Source organism: Copadichromis virginalis, linkage group LG4, assembly GCF_057382275.1.
Source record: "Copadichromis virginalis isolate Kocher_CV1m ecotype Utaka linkage group LG4, C_Virginalis_male_GT1.1, whole genome shotgun sequence".
Taxonomy (NCBI): Eukaryota; Metazoa; Chordata; class Actinopteri; order Cichliformes; family Cichlidae; genus Copadichromis; species Copadichromis virginalis.
Genome location: NC_140621.1, coordinates 26,355,523 through 26,372,694, shown reverse-complemented (window position 1 = coordinate 26,372,694; position 17,172 = coordinate 26,355,523). Strand labels below are relative to the sequence as shown.

At 40.7% G+C, this 17,172-nt stretch overlaps 2 protein-coding genes across 4 annotated transcripts in view; one reads left to right on the top strand and one right to left on the bottom strand.

Moving 5' to 3' along the window:
• Positions 1-17,172, bottom strand: part of dock6 (dedicator of cytokinesis 6) — a 31,179-nt gene that overhangs the window by 3,114 nt on the left and 10,893 nt on the right. Inside the window, exons 15-44 of one of the 3 annotated variants that reach the window (XM_085454559.1) lie at positions 14,465-14,582; positions 13,793-13,863; positions 13,565-13,703; positions 13,341-13,442; positions 13,149-13,235; positions 11,153-11,384; positions 10,183-10,347; positions 9,866-10,038; positions 9,119-9,220; positions 8,719-8,805; positions 8,300-8,395; positions 8,033-8,173; positions 7,699-7,812; positions 7,431-7,601; positions 6,737-6,876; positions 6,452-6,621; positions 6,187-6,338; positions 5,696-5,878; positions 4,878-5,004; positions 4,705-4,789; positions 4,479-4,575; positions 4,228-4,362; positions 3,787-3,939; positions 3,213-3,371; positions 2,994-3,094; positions 2,722-2,914; positions 1,899-2,042; positions 1,676-1,807; positions 1,542-1,556; positions 73-198 (exon numbers count right to left, since the gene is read on the bottom strand). In XM_085454559.1, the coding sequence (XP_085310685.1) occupies positions 73-198; positions 1,542-1,556; positions 1,676-1,807; positions 1,899-2,042; positions 2,722-2,914; positions 2,994-3,094; positions 3,213-3,371; positions 3,787-3,939; positions 4,228-4,362; positions 4,479-4,575; positions 4,705-4,789; positions 4,878-5,004; positions 5,696-5,878; positions 6,187-6,338; positions 6,452-6,621; positions 6,737-6,876; positions 7,431-7,601; positions 7,699-7,812; positions 8,033-8,173; positions 8,300-8,395; positions 8,719-8,805; positions 9,119-9,220; positions 9,866-10,038; positions 10,183-10,347; positions 11,153-11,384; positions 13,149-13,235; positions 13,341-13,442; positions 13,565-13,703; positions 13,793-13,863; positions 14,465-14,582 (3,910 nt within the window). The remainder of the gene's footprint in view (positions 1-72; positions 199-1,541; positions 1,557-1,675; positions 1,808-1,898; positions 2,043-2,721; positions 2,915-2,993; positions 3,095-3,212; positions 3,372-3,786; positions 3,940-4,227; positions 4,363-4,478; positions 4,576-4,704; positions 4,790-4,877; positions 5,005-5,695; positions 5,879-6,186; positions 6,339-6,451; positions 6,622-6,736; positions 6,877-7,430; positions 7,602-7,698; positions 7,813-8,032; positions 8,174-8,299; positions 8,396-8,718; positions 8,806-9,118; positions 9,221-9,865; positions 10,039-10,182; positions 10,348-11,152; positions 11,385-13,148; positions 13,236-13,340; positions 13,443-13,564; positions 13,704-13,792; positions 13,864-14,464; positions 14,583-17,172) is intronic. The other 2 variants (XM_085454560.1, XM_085454561.1) reach the window with 2 other exon arrangements.
• angptl8 (angiopoietin like 8) lies at positions 15,205-16,976 on the top strand. The gene is made up of 4 exons (XM_085455459.1): positions 15,205-15,688; positions 16,168-16,317; positions 16,469-16,579; positions 16,670-16,976. Exons 1-4 carry the CDS (start codon positions 15,392-15,394, stop codon positions 16,685-16,687), a joined length of 576 nt encoding a protein of 191 aa, XP_085311585.1. The 5' UTR covers positions 15,205-15,391; the 3' UTR covers positions 16,688-16,976.

Here is a 17,172-nt window from a genome sequence, read left to right as displayed (position 1 = left end):
TTCACCTTTAGACATATGTTCCTCATAAATCATTAAAGACATCTTTATTAACATCAGGAGGAGTTAACATGCCTCAAGTCTGTGCGATATCTCAGCTAACTTGGTGATCGATGGCTCCTTGTAGACAAATTCTTGCTCATCCAGATCTCCGAAGCGACAGCCATAGAAACCCACTCTGAAGTAGGTCCCAAACATTCGCTGAACACTAAAAACAAGACAGAAAACTTAAACGATTAAGGAGTGCAGAGCATGAGTGAATTAAAAGCAGCTGACACAGAGCTTACGTGGTAATAGTAGAAAAAAAAAATACCCCGTTTTAATTCATGGATTCATTATCTGACACTAAAGACTTGAAATGAAGATTTTTTTTCTTCACAAACTAAAATGTTTAAATGACTGAGCTGTTTTTATTGAGGACTCAACAACCTTGAAACAAAGACCAAATCTGTCATACAAACGTTAGCATACTGTTTTTCCACTAGTACATAAATGCTGAATGAATGAATAGAAACACAAAAACAGGAGGAACAGCATTATGCGACACTGCAGAATAAACTCACCACGAGTAATTTGTTGTACAGAAATGTTAGCGAAATAGCTGTTTAACCATTAGAAAAAATGCAGTAAAAAGTACTTGGTAACAGTGTGATAACAAAGTGTCAGTAACTAAGTAACTATGCAATTATATGCTAATTAGGGGTCATCATAGTAAGCAGCCATATGGAGGTGTTAACAAAGCCTAAAATGTGAAATGTAAACTAGAAATCTATCTGAATAACCAGAGTTTATTTTTTTCCCCCCAATCATGATCCATGGTTGTTATACTGCTGTTGTATTTATGCGTTATCCTATTTAACTTCTGTGCCTGATTTTCTGTTAGTGAAAAGGTCTGGTTGATGTTTGGAAATTATATAGTTATTGGATGTGGATATTGGTGGGGCCAATGACTGTGTCCTTTCCTGAGGGCCACCCTTGTAAAAAGAGCCAACATGGCCACCGCCTACCACAGAGGATCATTTACTTTCTTCTCTCTCTCTCAACCGGCCACACCAGTGAGCCGCCTTTTCTTTGTAAACGTTTTCTCTTGTTTAGTTGTTTTGGGGCTGAAAGCTGTTTGGTTTTTTTCTTTTAGTTAAAACAGCTGGTTTGTAAAATGCACACAGATTGTTTTCACCCTGACACTAATTTATATTCCTGTGTTTGCAACACCAGTGATGAAAAACAAAACAAAACAGCATTTACTGTTTGTTAACGCTTTGGATTTGGGAAAACAGATGCTTTTCATGTTGTGGGAAAATACAAATTCATGCTCAGAAGTAGTTTTATTACAGCAGGACTGCAGCACAAATTAATTAATACTTGTCTTAATTCTACTCAACCAAGTGATAAAGTAAGCTTTGCATCACTCACCAGTGGCCATGTTATTGACACAGGAGGGGAGAAGAAAACAAGCCAAGGGGAAGAAGAATAACATTGTCAACAACAACTGCTGAATGTTTTACTTTAAATTAGATGCTCTTAATGTCAGATTAGTTTGTTACCTCCCATCCTGAACTCTGGAAAAGATGAGAAAAGAAATAAAGCACATAAGAAGGGAATTAGGATAAAGATAATTAGCTAGAAACGAATTCCTTTGTGGATTGCTGGTGATTTCAGGATTAAGCTGTCAACTCACTTGGTTGTAGACTTTATTAAAGGCATCTTGTAGCTTCCCGTGGACAGTAGCCAGCTTTTTAAAGTCTCTGTTGGCTTCATGGATCGGGAGCAGAATCTTGTACACTTCATTAATGGCCTCATACATGCCGGCCTGCAGTTACAGCACAATTAAATAGAGATTTTAACACAAATCATGTTAATGCTGGAACCTTGTGCTGTTTGTCAGTGAATGTGAGTCATACCATATTAAAAGAAGCAGCTGCTTGCTCGAGAAGCCCCACCAGGCCAGACTCACTGAAATACTTCCCAGCACAAATGCCCTCCTCCTCTGGCGACAGAACGTCATCGGATACTGCCGACTCCTCTAATACGTTGGATGAAATATTCTGTAGTAAAAACAGACAAAACAGAATAGGAAAAAAGTTAACATCTGGTCATACACCCACATGTTTTATATGTCTTTTAAGTAAAAGTTTCATTTAGGCCTGAGTCACACAGGTCTAGACACCCATTAGTGAAGATCTAGTAACCACAGGTCACAAGAGTCTCAAACCGGGTGGTGAATAGTTGTTGGAGGTTTCTGGCAGTCGCTGCAAATTCAATTGCTAAAACTCAACTCACACAAGTCCAGAGACCAGTCAGCCATCACCTGGCAACGACAGGTCATTTGGGAAAAATTTGAATTCTCTACCCAGTTAGTGACTGGTTGCTGGAGGTTTCTGGCAGTTTCAGTTTCAAACTGGTCACAAAGAGGTATACAGTGCCTCAGTGAAAGATTACAGTTGCTTTGACTGTGAGCAGATTGTCGCGGTTGCCCGTAGTTTGCATGGAAAACATCTCCTTGTCAGATAACTGCCAACTACTTTCCAAGCTGTAGTGAAACAGTGAAAACTGTAACACGCACCAGATAAGGAGACAAATTTTTGTGCCTTTTGAAACATGTTGGCTGCAGTGTTCAGGCAGGTATCAGGAGGTCACCGACTGTGACCGAGGCATTAGACTAAAATCATTGTGACCTAGCCAACTATTTGTAAGTAGAAAGGTTTAAACAGAATACACATTGACCTGAAATGTGACACAACCAATGGGCAGGTAGCGACAATCCTCCAGCATGTTGAGATACTCCGCTACCAGAGCTGCGCTGTGGACCAGACAGTGGGCTGCTTCAGCATGGTTCCCTCTCTCTGAGTGTTTCCCTGCCATGTTTTGAAGCCACGTTAAGCGCAAGTCAGGGGAGTTCTGGTAACCTTTAGCAATCCTGAAAAGAGAAAATGAGAAAACACTTTAGGTTTTATTTTATTTTTGATTTACAGCCACTCTGATGGTTATTCCAGTACCTGTACATTAGGTCGATAAGCATCTCTGGATCGTGCTGATGCTCCTTCATCTTCACAGTGTCAGTAAGAATCATGTGCAGGTTGAACACCAGATCCTGGACCTGCAGTTTCAAACATACATATACCAAATGAAAAAAAATGTCTTACCTGTTCCACCAGCTTACCCGTTCCACGAGCTTCAGCTCAAAAACTGTAAACAAGATGATGGTTGCTGTCCACCTGCTCTGGGAAAGGTGTGTCCCGCAGCTCTAAGTCCTCTTCGGCATATGTCAAGATTGTCTTGAGAGACCGACGAAGATGCTCTTCATTAAAGTTCTGCGATGTTCCCACCAGTGAGGACAGAGACATGGTGACCTGCATCTTTACTCGTGCAAAGTTCTACAAACAAAAACGTAGCTCAGTGTGACTTACAACATCAGTAATAATAATGGATTGCATTTATATAGCGCTTTACAATTCCACTATTCATTCACTCTCACATTCACACACTGGTGGAAGCAAGCTACACTTGTAGCCACAGTTGCCCTGGGACAGACTGACAGAAGCAAGGCTGCCTTATCGCGCCATCACCAGTAGGTGGTAGGTGAAGTGTCTTGCCCAAGGACACAACAACCAAGACAGACAGAGCTGGGATCGAACCGGCAACCTTCTGGTTACAAGCTGAGCTTCCCAAACCTGAACCACAGTCGCCCATTACAGTCTTGAATTACGGTATAGATGCATTTTGCTGACATGTCCACAGTAATGAAAGAACATCAAAGTATTTCACAGATAATGAAACATCTTAACATACATTTCCAATCTCGAAGTTCTGTCTCATGAGCAGGTAAAGGGATGCCGAGGCGTGACTTCTGACAGAGCCGACACTGCTGCTGCAGTGACGCAGGAGACGCAGGCACAGGTCTGCACAAAGCTCCGTGTCCTCCTCAAACAGCATCTCTGGGAACTATACACAAAAACACACAGCGTCACTTCGTACAGTTCACCCCGCTGCCACCAGAAATTAAATATGGCCCACTTGCTTTACTTTTCAATACAAAAATGTAACACAGATGTCATCAATAAAAATGAGTAAGCAGAATAATGCCAAATAGGAGTAAAACTATTAATACCAAAACATTAATTATTTGTGTTAATTCATTAATTTGTGATTTTTTTATTTTTTTTTTGCTGGAAAGGACAATAAAAAAAACCCTGAAAACTTGTGTAATTGCTAAAAACAAACTGCACTTACTTTGAAAACCAGAGCTCTCTGTGTATTGAAGCAATGCTGCAGAAAGAGGGCGCTCTGGTTTCCTGCCATGCTGTGAAGAAGTACTCTCAGCACTCCACCTAAAACACTTTCTTTCAACTCTGATGCAACCACAGTCTGAAAGAAGACAGGCACACAACAAGCAAAGGATGTTTATATAGGAGGACAGCACTGTATGTCAACCACTGGAAAGGTGGTGTCTAAACAGATTTATTTAATTCTCATTGTTTTACCTTGACTATAATTTCCAGTGTGTCCAGTACTATGAGAGAGGCCTCAGTAGCTAGGTTTCCATCCACCACAGACTCCTGTTCCACCTCAGCCTTAGTCCTGAAAGGTGTCATTTTACAATCATGTTACACAGAAACACACATTTGACATAAATTATAATCCAAGAATATTTGTAATTTTCACAAGGTGAGCAGAAGAACCAAATCTATATGTCTGTAAAGCACATACTTGTCGACTCTGTCTGCATTTGTTCTCCAATGAGTTACGTTCTTTTTCCACCTAACGTTCTCCTGGCTGCCATAAGGGCTCCTTTCTGTAAGAGTAAATTTCCTTAAGCACCACAAATATAAATTGCTTCAGACATGCACGACGCAAACCTATGTTTCTGTTGTGCTTCCCACCTCTGTGACGCCGAACCATCTCCTGACGGGCTCCGATTGTGCCCAGTATGGCTTCTTCAAGTCGTGCTTTCATATCCTGAGACTTTTTAAATGTCAGGCTATTGATCCGCTCCAAAGTCTTCTTCCCCTACAACGCCCACCAAACATCAGAGGACAAATAAATCATAAAAAGGTAGCATACAAATTAGGCAAGTTTACCCAGAAATTTCTCTGAGAGAGAAAAAAAGACTATTAAAAGTGGATAAAAGGGAAAAAAAACTGTGTAGAAAGCTGCTAAGAAATGGACTTTAGAAAGGCAAACAATTTAAAAACAAACACATAAAAATAGCCTTCTGTCCTATTGATAATTTATAGAGTAAACACAGCTAAATAGACTACTGTGTGATTTTGGAGTGCTATGCAAACAGTAATGGAAAATACAGTAGTAACCCTGGATATGATGTCTGAAGTCCAAGTGCCTCAGTGTACAATGCATTATGTATAATGTATCGTATCAAATATACTTTTCAGAGACAGAAGTGAGGGCATTCTCAGCCAGCAGTAACTGACCAGCACAGATCTGTTACATGCTGCCACAGACATCATTTTTGCAGTAATGGTTAAATTAAATCTAATTTTTAAATAACAGCTAATTAAACCATGAACATTAACTCATTGCCTTCATAAAAGCCCCATCAAACAGGAGAAAAAGAAGGAAAATGAAATTTAATCAATATTTGCTCTGAACTAGATTTCTTTGAAAAAAAAAAAATCAATTTAGAGGAATTTAGCATCTCCCTGAATGAACTGTGAATCTTGATGGTGCCCATTTATTATACCTTGTATTCAAAGCAGGACACACAGAGATGCAGCAGATCTAGCAAGCGGTTGATTTGCAGTACAGACAAATCTGACACCCAGCGCTCCAGGAGAGCTGCATCTGCATTCTTCAGCACCCACAGGAAACACACCAGCAGAGTCCTACTGCACTCGGCGGACAGAGAGCTGGACTGGCGCCCCGCCTGGTAACGACACGCACACACACAGAAAATCGGTGCCAATCTTGTAATCCACTTGAGTATAGAACAAAATGGCTGTTTAGAGAAAGTTATAGCAAAGGACACAGAGCCACCTACAGGTGAAGAGGAGCAGTTGTTCTTTAGCTAAAGAACAACATGGAAAGAATGCAAATGATATTTAAATGGGTGAGTGTTGTGTGGTGTGACCGTCTGTCAAACTGAAGCAGCAGTCGCCCACACAGAGGCCACTCTGTGACCTGTCAGTCTGTAGGGCTCTGGGGAACACTATGACCCTTGCTGCTATCACTTACCACTGTGGGCAGTGCGAATGGGTTGGCTTTGGCGTGCTGCAGAGGGGAGCCAGCGATTGCCATGGCAACAGACTGACTGATAGTGCTGCCACTGTCTGGGTCAGCATCGTCAGCGTGGGTGGATGCATGGCGGACCCGAGAAGGCGAGGAGTCTGCAAGGCAATAAGAAAAGCGCTCTCAGGTACAATAATACTGCAAATATAACAACATCTTCTCGAGCAGGTGGAAAATCATATTTATGGGCTGCTCATATTGTTCTGCTGACCAGAGAAGTCATAGAGTTGATGTAGCGTCTCCATGACGATTGGGATGAGAGGCAGGTAGAGCTGAGCCATGTGGGCTCTGACTTGAGGGTCCCTGTAGCGAGGGTCTGCATCGTGGCTACACAGCAGGGAGTGAACGGCACTAATGGCCTTTTTATGAAGGAAAAAAACCCTGTGGGTGATAAACAAAATCATCATAATCTTTGTCATCTCTCATTTTATTTCACGCTAAAGTCTGAATCGATGTAAAGTCTTGATCAGCTTGTGAGCAGATACTAAAAACCCACCCTTCACCATCAGGGTCGAGGATGAGTGAGAGCTCAGACAGCAGCAGGCCGGACAGGAAGTGCTGCTGGCGAAAAGGGACGGAGAGCTCAAACATGGTGGCCACGCCCTGGTCTTGCACCATACTGGAAAATGCTGAGCTCTGTGGACACAAGGAGACATAGTTAAGATGACACAGAATTATAGAGAAATGACTTTAAGTGTGGCTGACATTAATGTTATGCAATGGTTTGTGTAGGAACACAGTAGAAGAGTTATTCTCGAATTTTTGATGACTGCAAATTTAAGACATCATTTATTTATTAAGGAAAATAAACAGCTTTAGTTAGTGTTTGTAGTGTATTTGCTAATTTCATAATTTATGTTTGTATTTTTAAACCAAGAGGAAGGCACATTTTGACCCCAGCGGTATTTCTGTTAAGAAACTCTAGCTATGATGCCCAGAACAGAAGAGTTGGAATTCAAGAAAAATCCTCCCAAAATGACACAATACAGTGTATTGCATTCTTTCCTTGGCTGACTCAAGGGCTGCAAAAAACATCCCCAAGGGCCATGACTGGAACTTTGAGGACACTGATGCTATGAGTATGCACTTATTACAGAGGGAAATTAGCAACATTTCAATTTATCCATTCTCTTTATGTGAAATTTTTTTATTTTTATAATTCGTCTATGATGGATAATGTGCTGTAGTACCTGTGATGTAGTGGAAGAAGTGGAAGGAGAGGGGGAGGCTGGGGGGCTCAGGATTGAGCACGGCAAGTTGAGGATCACATAGTGCTCATGGCTGCAGACAATACGAGTGAAGTCCATCCTCAGAGCATTCAGAGAGCTGGGATTCTGGGCCGTGTGCAACTTGTTGGCAATCTGTTTAACATGCAGTTACATAGAAGATACAATAATGTGTGTGGGAGTCTCTGAGCGTATCAGATTACAGGAAAATAGGAAAAAGTGCAATGGGGACCTGTTTGTAGTAAGAGCGGATGAGGTTGAAGACAAAGCCCCGGTCCATGAGAGACAACAGGTCACTCAGGAAGAAAGCCAGACTGCTATTTAACCTCTCCACAAGCTCCACATCCTGGAAGGGGAAAATTCATGTGAGAGAAAGAGGAAGAGTCTTGGTTTACATTATATTAGGTTGTATGTTAGGTTTGAATCAAACAGCAATGCTCAAGCTTTGTATAAAAGATAAGGGAGAAAAATAAAGCCACTATAGTTTTTGTTGGCCAGTGACCTAAATTGTTATCAAGAAATGAATTCAATTTCTAGAATATGGGGTAGCTCTCAGGATTTGGTACCTTGTGGTATCGGCTGGCAATGTCTGCACTGATGGCACACACAAGTGCAGCGATGTCATCCACAAAGCGGTCTGGGAACCGCTGACGCCTGGGAACATCCAGTTTTGAGGTCAGGAATAAGTGGTGGGCCATGCTCTTTGTCTGTAGGAGGGGATACATAAGAAAATGGTTTGCAGACCTTAAGTTTTGTTTTACTGCATTCTCTTTAGATTTTTGCTACTTAGAAAGTGGTGTACAATTATTGCAATTTCAAAAAGGAATGCTTACCATCAGTTGGAAGAAAAGCCAAGCTTGTTGCAGTGCCGCTTCCCTCACTGTGCTGGTGCTGACCACCCACTGTAAAGCCAGCTCCTCGTGGAGCAGCTAGACATGAACCAACAACAAGCTAGTTCAGTTTGGTCTAGTTAATTGTATTTGAGCTATCAAGATTAAAATAAACAGTTTCAATGCTATTAGGAATACTTCATAAACAGTAACTGCAGGTTATAAAGGTTTAGGAGTACGAACTGATAGTTCTTCATTCCAAAAAGATCTAAATTTTCAATTTTCACATTATTTCCATGTAGATCTGTGTTCAAATCGCATGATTGTTGATGAATGGTAATGATATTGGAAGTTGGTGAATGATATGATATCACAAATGTGTTAGTTTGTAACTTTTACAGTTAGTTAGATGCCAGTTTTACCTTCTTTGCAATCTGCCTTGGGGGAACTGAAAACAAAGCCACGCTGTCCAGAAAGGCAGACATGCGATTGCAGCTGCGGTCGTTTGCCTGACATGGAGTGATGGTGAGGTGAACACACACAGATGACGTGAAAATGGGTGAATGGAAATGGGTGGGTGGCCAGAGAACTGTCTATGAACTCCTAACAAGCCCCAGGCAGAACTTGTGCCTGTTAGGCAGCAGAGAGGATGTACAGGGAGTAGATAAAAAGGGGTGACAGGTGGGCTGAGGCGAGCAGAGAGAGAGCCAGACAGACACAGATGCAATGGAGGTAAGAAATGACCCGTGAGAATTGATGAGAGGCAGTGCAGGATGGAGGTGGAGGAGGTAAAGGTGAGGATGAGGTGAAGGGATTTGGCACCTGCTTGAGCTCACAGCTGGAGTTGGGGTTCCGGCGTAGCACAGATCTGGAGCCCCCAGGGGCATAAGCAGAGTTTACCCAGGAGTGGGAGCGGTCAATGCCCTGCCATAAGCCACCAGAGACACACACAAAAACACACACAGAGTGTGGCAAGAGGCAAGAGCACAGTGAATTAAGAGAGGGTAATTACTACATAAAAGATTATTTAGAGAAGAAAATCAGGAACGAAATAAAAGGAGACAAAAGCAACAAAGAAAAGAAAGCTGGGGAGAGGAGAATAAAGGACTGAGGTACTGCATTAAGTAAAGGGATAGAGGCACAGAGAATTACTACATTGTTGTCTAAGCAGTGAGACAGACTGTTTGCACAGAGTTCTCAGTTAACCTGAGTTTATTGAATCAGCTGTGAAGAGTCCAGAAACTACGATTACAACAAAATAACAGAGTGATATTATCTAAACAGAAACTAGAAAATAAACAAGTGGTTTCATAAAGACAGAAAACACAGACCATGTTTTCTGTGTAGCCAGACTGTAACAACATTCATATATTTTACTTAATGTAATTGAAATACTAGGGGAAAAATGAGACACTAAGCAAATATAATAAATGTGAAAGTAAAGCAACAGCTGCCTATGATAAGTTTGACTGGTACACATTTCCTGCAAAACATAAGACCAACAAAGTGCAAAATATTTAATAACCTAACTTTAATCTCCTTTAAAATGACTTGAGAAGTGCAGCATACCTTGCTCCCCATGATCCTTTGCACCTCCTCATCAGGAGAAACTGGTGTGCTAGCCAGGTCTGGGTTGGAGTTGCTAATGCTTTTGGAACGGGACAGGTGCAGACTGCTTGGCCGCGCTGTTGCCCTTGATAAGGTAGCGTACTGCATTGGCATCTCATAGGACTGGGTGCCTGCTACTCGGGGAGAAGGAAAGGACATAGAAGTTAGCAAATAAAACAATAAAAAAAAAAAAACCCTGGCACTTTATGGTCTAACAAAAACCATTTTTGTTCTTTCAAATGAAAATAAAGGTTTCACAGTTAAGCCTGGTGACTCACCATTCGGTGGCAGGGTAGGCTCGGCAGTGGGCAGGCGGAAGCAGTAATGGATGTAAGATGCCAGCAGATTGTTGCGGCCATGTTGATCTTGGTTCCCTTCCAGGTTTTTGTGGATCTGATTGACCAACAGAGCCATGGCTTCGAAAGCAGCCCGACCCAGGTTCACTGCAGGTAAATTCAAAGTGAGTGCTTTAAAACAACAATAACCACAACCACAACAACAAAGGTAATGCTTGCCCTAAAGGTAACCACAAGTTAACGCATTTATTATCAGGTGCTAAACTGAATCTAGAATATCTGTTCCTCTGTTGTGTGTGTTAATGAAGTAAATTCCTCAAGTAAAGCAAATTAAACAGTTTTGTTTTTCATATCTTCAACAAAAAAATAATTATCAATAATCATATTAATATATCTCTAAGAGAGTTATTACAATCACTCAAAAAAATGAGAATTTGCATTTTTGCCTAGTTTGCATAGAAAGTAGTGTTGTGATGTGATGAAAGAAGATAGATACATATTGAAAATTATGCTTGCTGCCTGTAAAAAGGCAATTACAAGAAAATGGAACAAGATAGACCCACCATCACAGGACGAATGGATCAAAATTATAGATGAAATACAAACCATGGAACAATTGACCTACAGAATCAATACCATAAAAAGTGGGAGAAATGGACTGAGTATATAAACCCAACAGGATAAAGACCAACACATTGATAATGAGAAATGATCAAACTGTAGAAACAAGGAGATCCAACATGTTTTTTTTTGTTTTTTGTTTTTTTTTGGGGGGGGGGGGGGGGGGGGGGGGGTGTTATCCTACTTGTTGTATTTATCTTTTTGTTGTTGTTGTTGCTTTGTTGTTTTGTTTTGTTGTTACCCCCTACCCTCCCTGTATAATGTTTAAAGAAAAACAATAAAAAGAAAGTTAAAAAAAGAAAAAAGAAAGAAGTGTTGACAGCCTCCTCACCAATCTGGCCTGCAATGACTGGAGGGTAGACAATGAGCTGAATGAGTTTGTTAAGCAGCTGATGCAAGAACCTGACACAGGTATCCAGCACAGCCCCTCTCAGCGCAGCCATGCTGGCCTTCAGCTCCCCTTCCATGTTTGCCTCAGTTATGATGACGTCCTTCAGGCGGAAAGGAAAGGAGTACTCCTCCAGGACATACACTAACGTGAAAAACTTATCCAGGTGAGGGTCCTAGAAGCACACATGCACAATGAATGATAAGTAACAGCTGATGTTGGTGAACTTTGATTTGGCAGAACACCTGAAATTCTAGAAGAGCAGGGTGATCCAGGGTGTGTGTGACCTTCCTTTTCTAAAGTGACACGAAACTGCATTTCCCGATGACCTGCATATATGTGAGCCAACAGGAGCCAAGCAGACTGTGACGTACATCAAACAATAAAATAAATTTCAAGTTTCTCCACTCTGAGCAACATTAATGTGCACCACACTTCTTTTGTTTTCCAGTTTACGCCGATTTACTTTGATACTATCTAAAGCCAACAAAATGATTGTTTTAGACATTAAACTAAACTAGTTTCTATAGACATATGCCAGTTACATCTATGACGCTTGTATATTAATTTAAATAAATGTGAATGCCAAACAGGATGGAAATACATTAAAAGTGAAATTATACTGTTTGAGGAAAACACTGATGTTTTACATGATGAAATATGTTTATACGTTTATAGATGTGAAAGACTAACACAAATCTAGTTTTTGATCTAAAAGACAGCCCATAGTCTCAAATGTGAAACTCAGTTTGCTTCGTACAGACTTCCAGGCACAGACTTTAACTAAAGATGCACCCAGTGCAACTTTCTTGGTTTATTTCGATTTTTTTCTTAATGCTACCTACTGACAACGATTTTTACCTATTCTGATTTTCTTGGAGCTATTATTGACAGCTTATAGAAATAAAAACCAGCCTTTCTTCAATGCAAAATATTATTTTCATAATAAAAGAAATGATTGGACTTTAGAAGTTCCACCAAACTTTAGTAACTTACAGGACCCTCTCTAATTTAAACAAGTGAAAATAAAGTGTTCTGCTACTGGAACAAGGCACAAATAATTAACTGAAAATAAGTTGTTGTACATCCACCTTTACCTGACGTATTTCACCTTACCAAACAAAAGCAGGTACAACAACACAAATGTATCTACTTACATCACTTTCTAGTCTAATTATAGCTTCACCAGATAACAGGACATCGACTCTCATGTGTTTTCACTTGTCTCCATAATTTTCCTCGTATCTGCTTTGATCCGTTCACTGCTCGTGAAGCTGCTGGCTTGTGGCTGCTTCTAAATTCTGGATAGTGTTATATTTAGCAACTACCTTTATTAGCTTCTTTCAAAACTCCATATTCAGCTGGGTCAGGGTGATTTAAATGTCTCATTAGATTTGTTATTAAGAATGTTTTCATGGTAGGCCCTCTGTGGTTTACTTTAGTGAACTTTGTGTCTTCACTTGCAGACAGGAGCCTCTACGCTAACAAAATGTTACTGCGTAGTTGTGAGCGCATGACTATTTGCCTGTGCTACTGAGTACGTTTTTGTGCGTGCACGGAAAGGACCAGCTTGTAATTAGGTACGTGAGACTGACTGTCACCAGTCCAGGACAAGGACAGGTGCATGTCTTTTAACTTTAACTGCTATGTTCCCATTTCTGTAGACTAACATTTCTATAGCTTCCACCGATGTATCGCAAATTGAGCAGCCCAAAAGTGAGCTCCTTAAAGACCAGGGAGTATTATTTTTTTGTTTTGTAGTAATAACACTAAAGAACATTTAAGATAATTCAACGCTTTTTAAGGTATTTTTGATAGCAGATCTATAAGAATTATAAAAAATTTTAAGGACCCACAGCCAAGCTATAATAGCAAATTGGGTCTTTACACGTGGGAGGAATAAGAAAGAGCAGTAAGTGTAAGAAGCGTATTTGTGTACCTGAGTGTGGACTGAGGAGGCCGCTTTCACTTCGACATTGAACACACCTTTGTGATTATCCACCCACTTCATGCCTGGGAGCTGAACCTGCCAGAGAGTGACACCCAACTCATTTAACACTCAGGCACACCACAAAGGAATAGGTGCTGGAAGAAGAACCAATGTTCACACAATCTCTTCAAACACACTCACGTCAGGGGTGAGCACCGAGTAGCTAGCCGGGGGCTTTTCCACAGAGACAGGCAGACTGAAAGAGCCGGTGCGTAGTCTGCCATGTTGCATCAGAGGGATCCACTGCAAGCAGAAAGAAAGACACGCGATCTCTAACAGATGGCAAGACAACAGATAGAACTATTGAACAAGTGAGTGTGTGGGTGAAAGTATTCAAGGAGAGCCAGCTGAAGGAGTGCACTCACCGTGTAGCCCACAGGAGTCTCCAGAGGAGTGTTCTGTTTGGGCTGGCAGCTGATGTGGTAAAAGGTGAACAACAGGTGGTGGTTGTCTGTCAGATTGGCAGGAATCTTCATCTTCATCTCCTCATAGAACTCAGGAGACCTTATGAGAAAGAGTTAAACAAGACATTTAGGAAAGAAAGAAAAGTTGGACAGACTTGAGCAGAGGCTTAACAGGTGAGGGAACCTTACTTGTTATGGTAAATGACAGGAGAGTATGCCTCTTTCATGAATTCTGCACAGCTCGATTTTCCAAAGATGACCTGTTTTTAAAAAAAGCAGTGCATAAATGCAGTTTTCCATAACCAATAAGACATTCACAATGAACACCACAACTGTTTCAAACCCCAAACTGAGAACAGTTCACTCTGGAAAATGTTTTTTTCAAAGGTTTGAAAACTTTTCACTCATAAATGAAAGAAAGAGTGAATTTCAACTAGTTACACTGGTTGAGTATTTTGAGTAGTTTCTATGTTACTTTAACTGTGTCAGCAGCAGCCATGTTACATAACAAGCAATCCTTTTCTACCCTGCAGCTCTACATGGGATTGCTGTTATGGGATATGCAAAAGAAATATCCTGGGTGGAGTGCCACTTATAGTAAACACTATATAGTGTGCATCGTCCATGTTATACTAAATAAACCAAAAGAAAAGAAAATCAGAGTGATAACATGAAAGATATGCTGCAGGTCATGCATAACTAAATTCTTCTTCCTTTGCTGCTCACAAATATGTTCCTTTGAAGTTCCCGCTACTGAAAAAGACATCATATAGTATTTCTAAGCTTTTCTTTGTGGCTGGGATTTCATTTGCCAGAGAACATCACGGTCATGTTGCTTCATTATCCCCGAGTGTAACTCACCGCTAAGGCTTGACTGGGGTCCTCTCCTGCCATGAACTGTACTTTCACAGCAATGTTCCTCACTGAGCCCTGACGGCTGCTGAAGTTCAGACTTTGTGGGTAAACATAGAGCAGGTTCCTTAGAGCCAAAATAGGCAGAGAGAGAAAGAGAGAAAAATACAAGAATTTTAAAAGGCTGCATAGCCATGAAGGGAACACTTAATTCCTGTTATGATGTCAGCATGTGGCAATAAGATCAGACCCCATTTATATTAAATATTTCCCACAACCTACAATATATAACAATCTTATTCTCAGAAAAGACAAGATCATACGAGCGCACATAACGGGAGTGTGACCCGAACCTGGCCTCACTTGATGAAAGTCACCTTAACCCCCATCCAAGTTAAACATTAGAGTTAACTCCTGTACATATTTGAAAGCTGACTTTAGCCACTTGTATAAAGGCACTGACACACCACGCAATCACATGTGATTGACATAACAATCAAACTTCGTGCACAGAATATAATACATGTGAAAATTTTCTTCGTTAAAAAAAAAGCTACATATATTGCTATGCATGATGCACATGTTTGTGACCTAAATGACAAAATTAGTATCGCTACAGTCAAACTTCAAGGGAGGGTCACTGAGGCAAAGGCCATGGACAAGACCTGTGATCAGGCCAAAACCGAGCTAATGTTTTACCCTGGTATCGCACGTAGCCATGCACACATGCAATATAAGGTGGAGCAGCCACCCTCCATTCATCGCTGAGGGGCTGATGACACTGCTATGACAGACAAGTGCCTGTTTATGGCTTTCATTTTTGACTCATACATAAAAAAAAAAGCTTTATTCTGCACAGGCGCTATTGCTGAAAGATAAATCAGAAATATCTTTTGAACATCTGAAAGAACTGAGGAAACAACATTTATTATCACAATGCTCTGGAGCCTGTGCTTGCTTTTTGTGGCTGGAGCAGTGCACGCAAGCCCGGTCAGGAAGACCAGCAAGACGGAATACAAGGTGGCACCGCAAGAAGAAGTCAATGTGCTCATGTTTGGTGTCTTACAGTTTGGCGAATCCCTAAACTATGCTTATGAAACCACTGAGGCAAAGATAGCGAGAATCAGCCGGTCTTTGAAGAACACTGAGAGAACTCTCCAAAAGCTGGGGAAACAGACTGAGCAGGCTGCAGAGGTGGAGAAACAGATCAAAGAAGTGATACAGCTGCTACAGGTAAGAAGACATGGAAATATGTAAACAACAGATCCCCCAGGTGAAGGTGAAAGGCTGTGGTATTTGGGGAGAGATAATGTCTCAGAATTACAATCAAGGTTCAATCTCAGTACAGCATACGGGAGCAAACTTGAGGCAGAGTATATAAGTCGCCATCAGATTGAGGTGGAGACACAGAGAAGGAGAGAGAAAATGCAGCTTTTTGGTGACTTGTGAAAGCAAAACATTTTCTTTAAAATGCCTACATAAAATCCTGTATTGCTGTTATTATGTGGGCACTCACAGCCAAGACAATCATATTACTATTATTCACTTCATTTGCCTGCTGTATAAGGTTAAACCATACTCTAATATCCAAGACAAGAGCAAGCAAAATGAGTGTGAAAGCTACATGTAAGACTCTGGGGAAAGCAGCTGCCAGCTGCACTGAGGCTTTTGTTGGGGGAAGAGAATAATATAGGCACATCCTCTTTTGATAGGCCCAGATGGCCCAGCAACACGCTCAGACCACAAAGACTAAAGAATGGCTGACCAGCCTGGAGAAGGAAGAGCAGCAGCTGAGGACAAAAGTGAGCCAGTTGGAGATGTACCTCAGCAACTCTGTACCTCCAAGCATCAAGGAGCTGCAGGTAACAGAAAGCTGTACTCAAAATAGTTACAGTTCAGCATGAATTCTAACACTCCATCACTCCATAGTTGCTTTTGCTGGTTATTGCTTCATATTTGAACGCTAGTCATATAATCACTGACAGGTTATTTTAACTTTACTTCTGTTTGTAGGAGAGAGCAGAGGAGCACGACAAAGTCTTGCGAGGCTTACAGCTTTTGACTGAGCTCCAAAAAGAGGATATTGAGAGTCAGAATGAGCAGCTTGCCAAACTGCAGAAGATGGTAAATAACTTGTTCAAACTATCTGATATTCTTGATAAACTTTCCATGTTTTTATTTCATTAAATTTGCTACTTTGCTTCCCTCTTCCAGAGTGAAGTGCTGACATGATCCAGATCTTAACTCCATAAACTCACTGCACTCCCTTCCAACCTTGCTATGGATGCTATAGATCAACTGCACTGGCAGAAAATATATATTTTGGGTCCTTCATAATTACATCCTTGTTATCGTGCCTGTAATCTATATTTTGTGCATTATTTTTGTGTCTTTACATCAGTTTGCTTTGTAAATTTGCTTTTTAAAATAAGCTGTTAAATTATTAAAGATTGTGTTTGGTGAACCAGTATTATATGTATACGCTGTACATAGAATAAAAACAATTTGTTTGTTTTTTGTATTTTTATGCTCATATTCTACATGAAAATAACATTAGTAAAAAAAAATTTCAGATTAAAAAAAAAATGCTGGAAAAATGTCTCTTTTTCTCCTTTAACTATTGACTTAAAGGTTGAAGAATATCAGATTCAGTCAAAAATCAATAATCAAATAGACACAAGAGGCCCAGACTAGGTCAATGTATATTTGCTTAATAG

What these genes read in the sequence shown, in the direction of transcription:
- angptl8 (XM_085455459.1), top strand. Translation starts at nt 15,392, where the DNA reads ATGCTCTGGAGCCTGTGCTTGCTTTTTGTGGCTGGAGCAGTGCACGCA. An exon ending in AAGTGATACAGCTGCTACAG is followed by an intron (nt 15,689 to 16,167) that starts GTAAGAAGACAT and finishes CTCTTTTGATAG; the next exon opens with GCCCAGATGGCCCAGCAACA. An exon ending in CAAGCATCAAGGAGCTGCAG is followed by an intron (nt 16,318 to 16,468) that starts GTAACAGAAAGC and finishes TTCTGTTTGTAG; the next exon opens with GAGAGAGCAGAGGAGCACGA.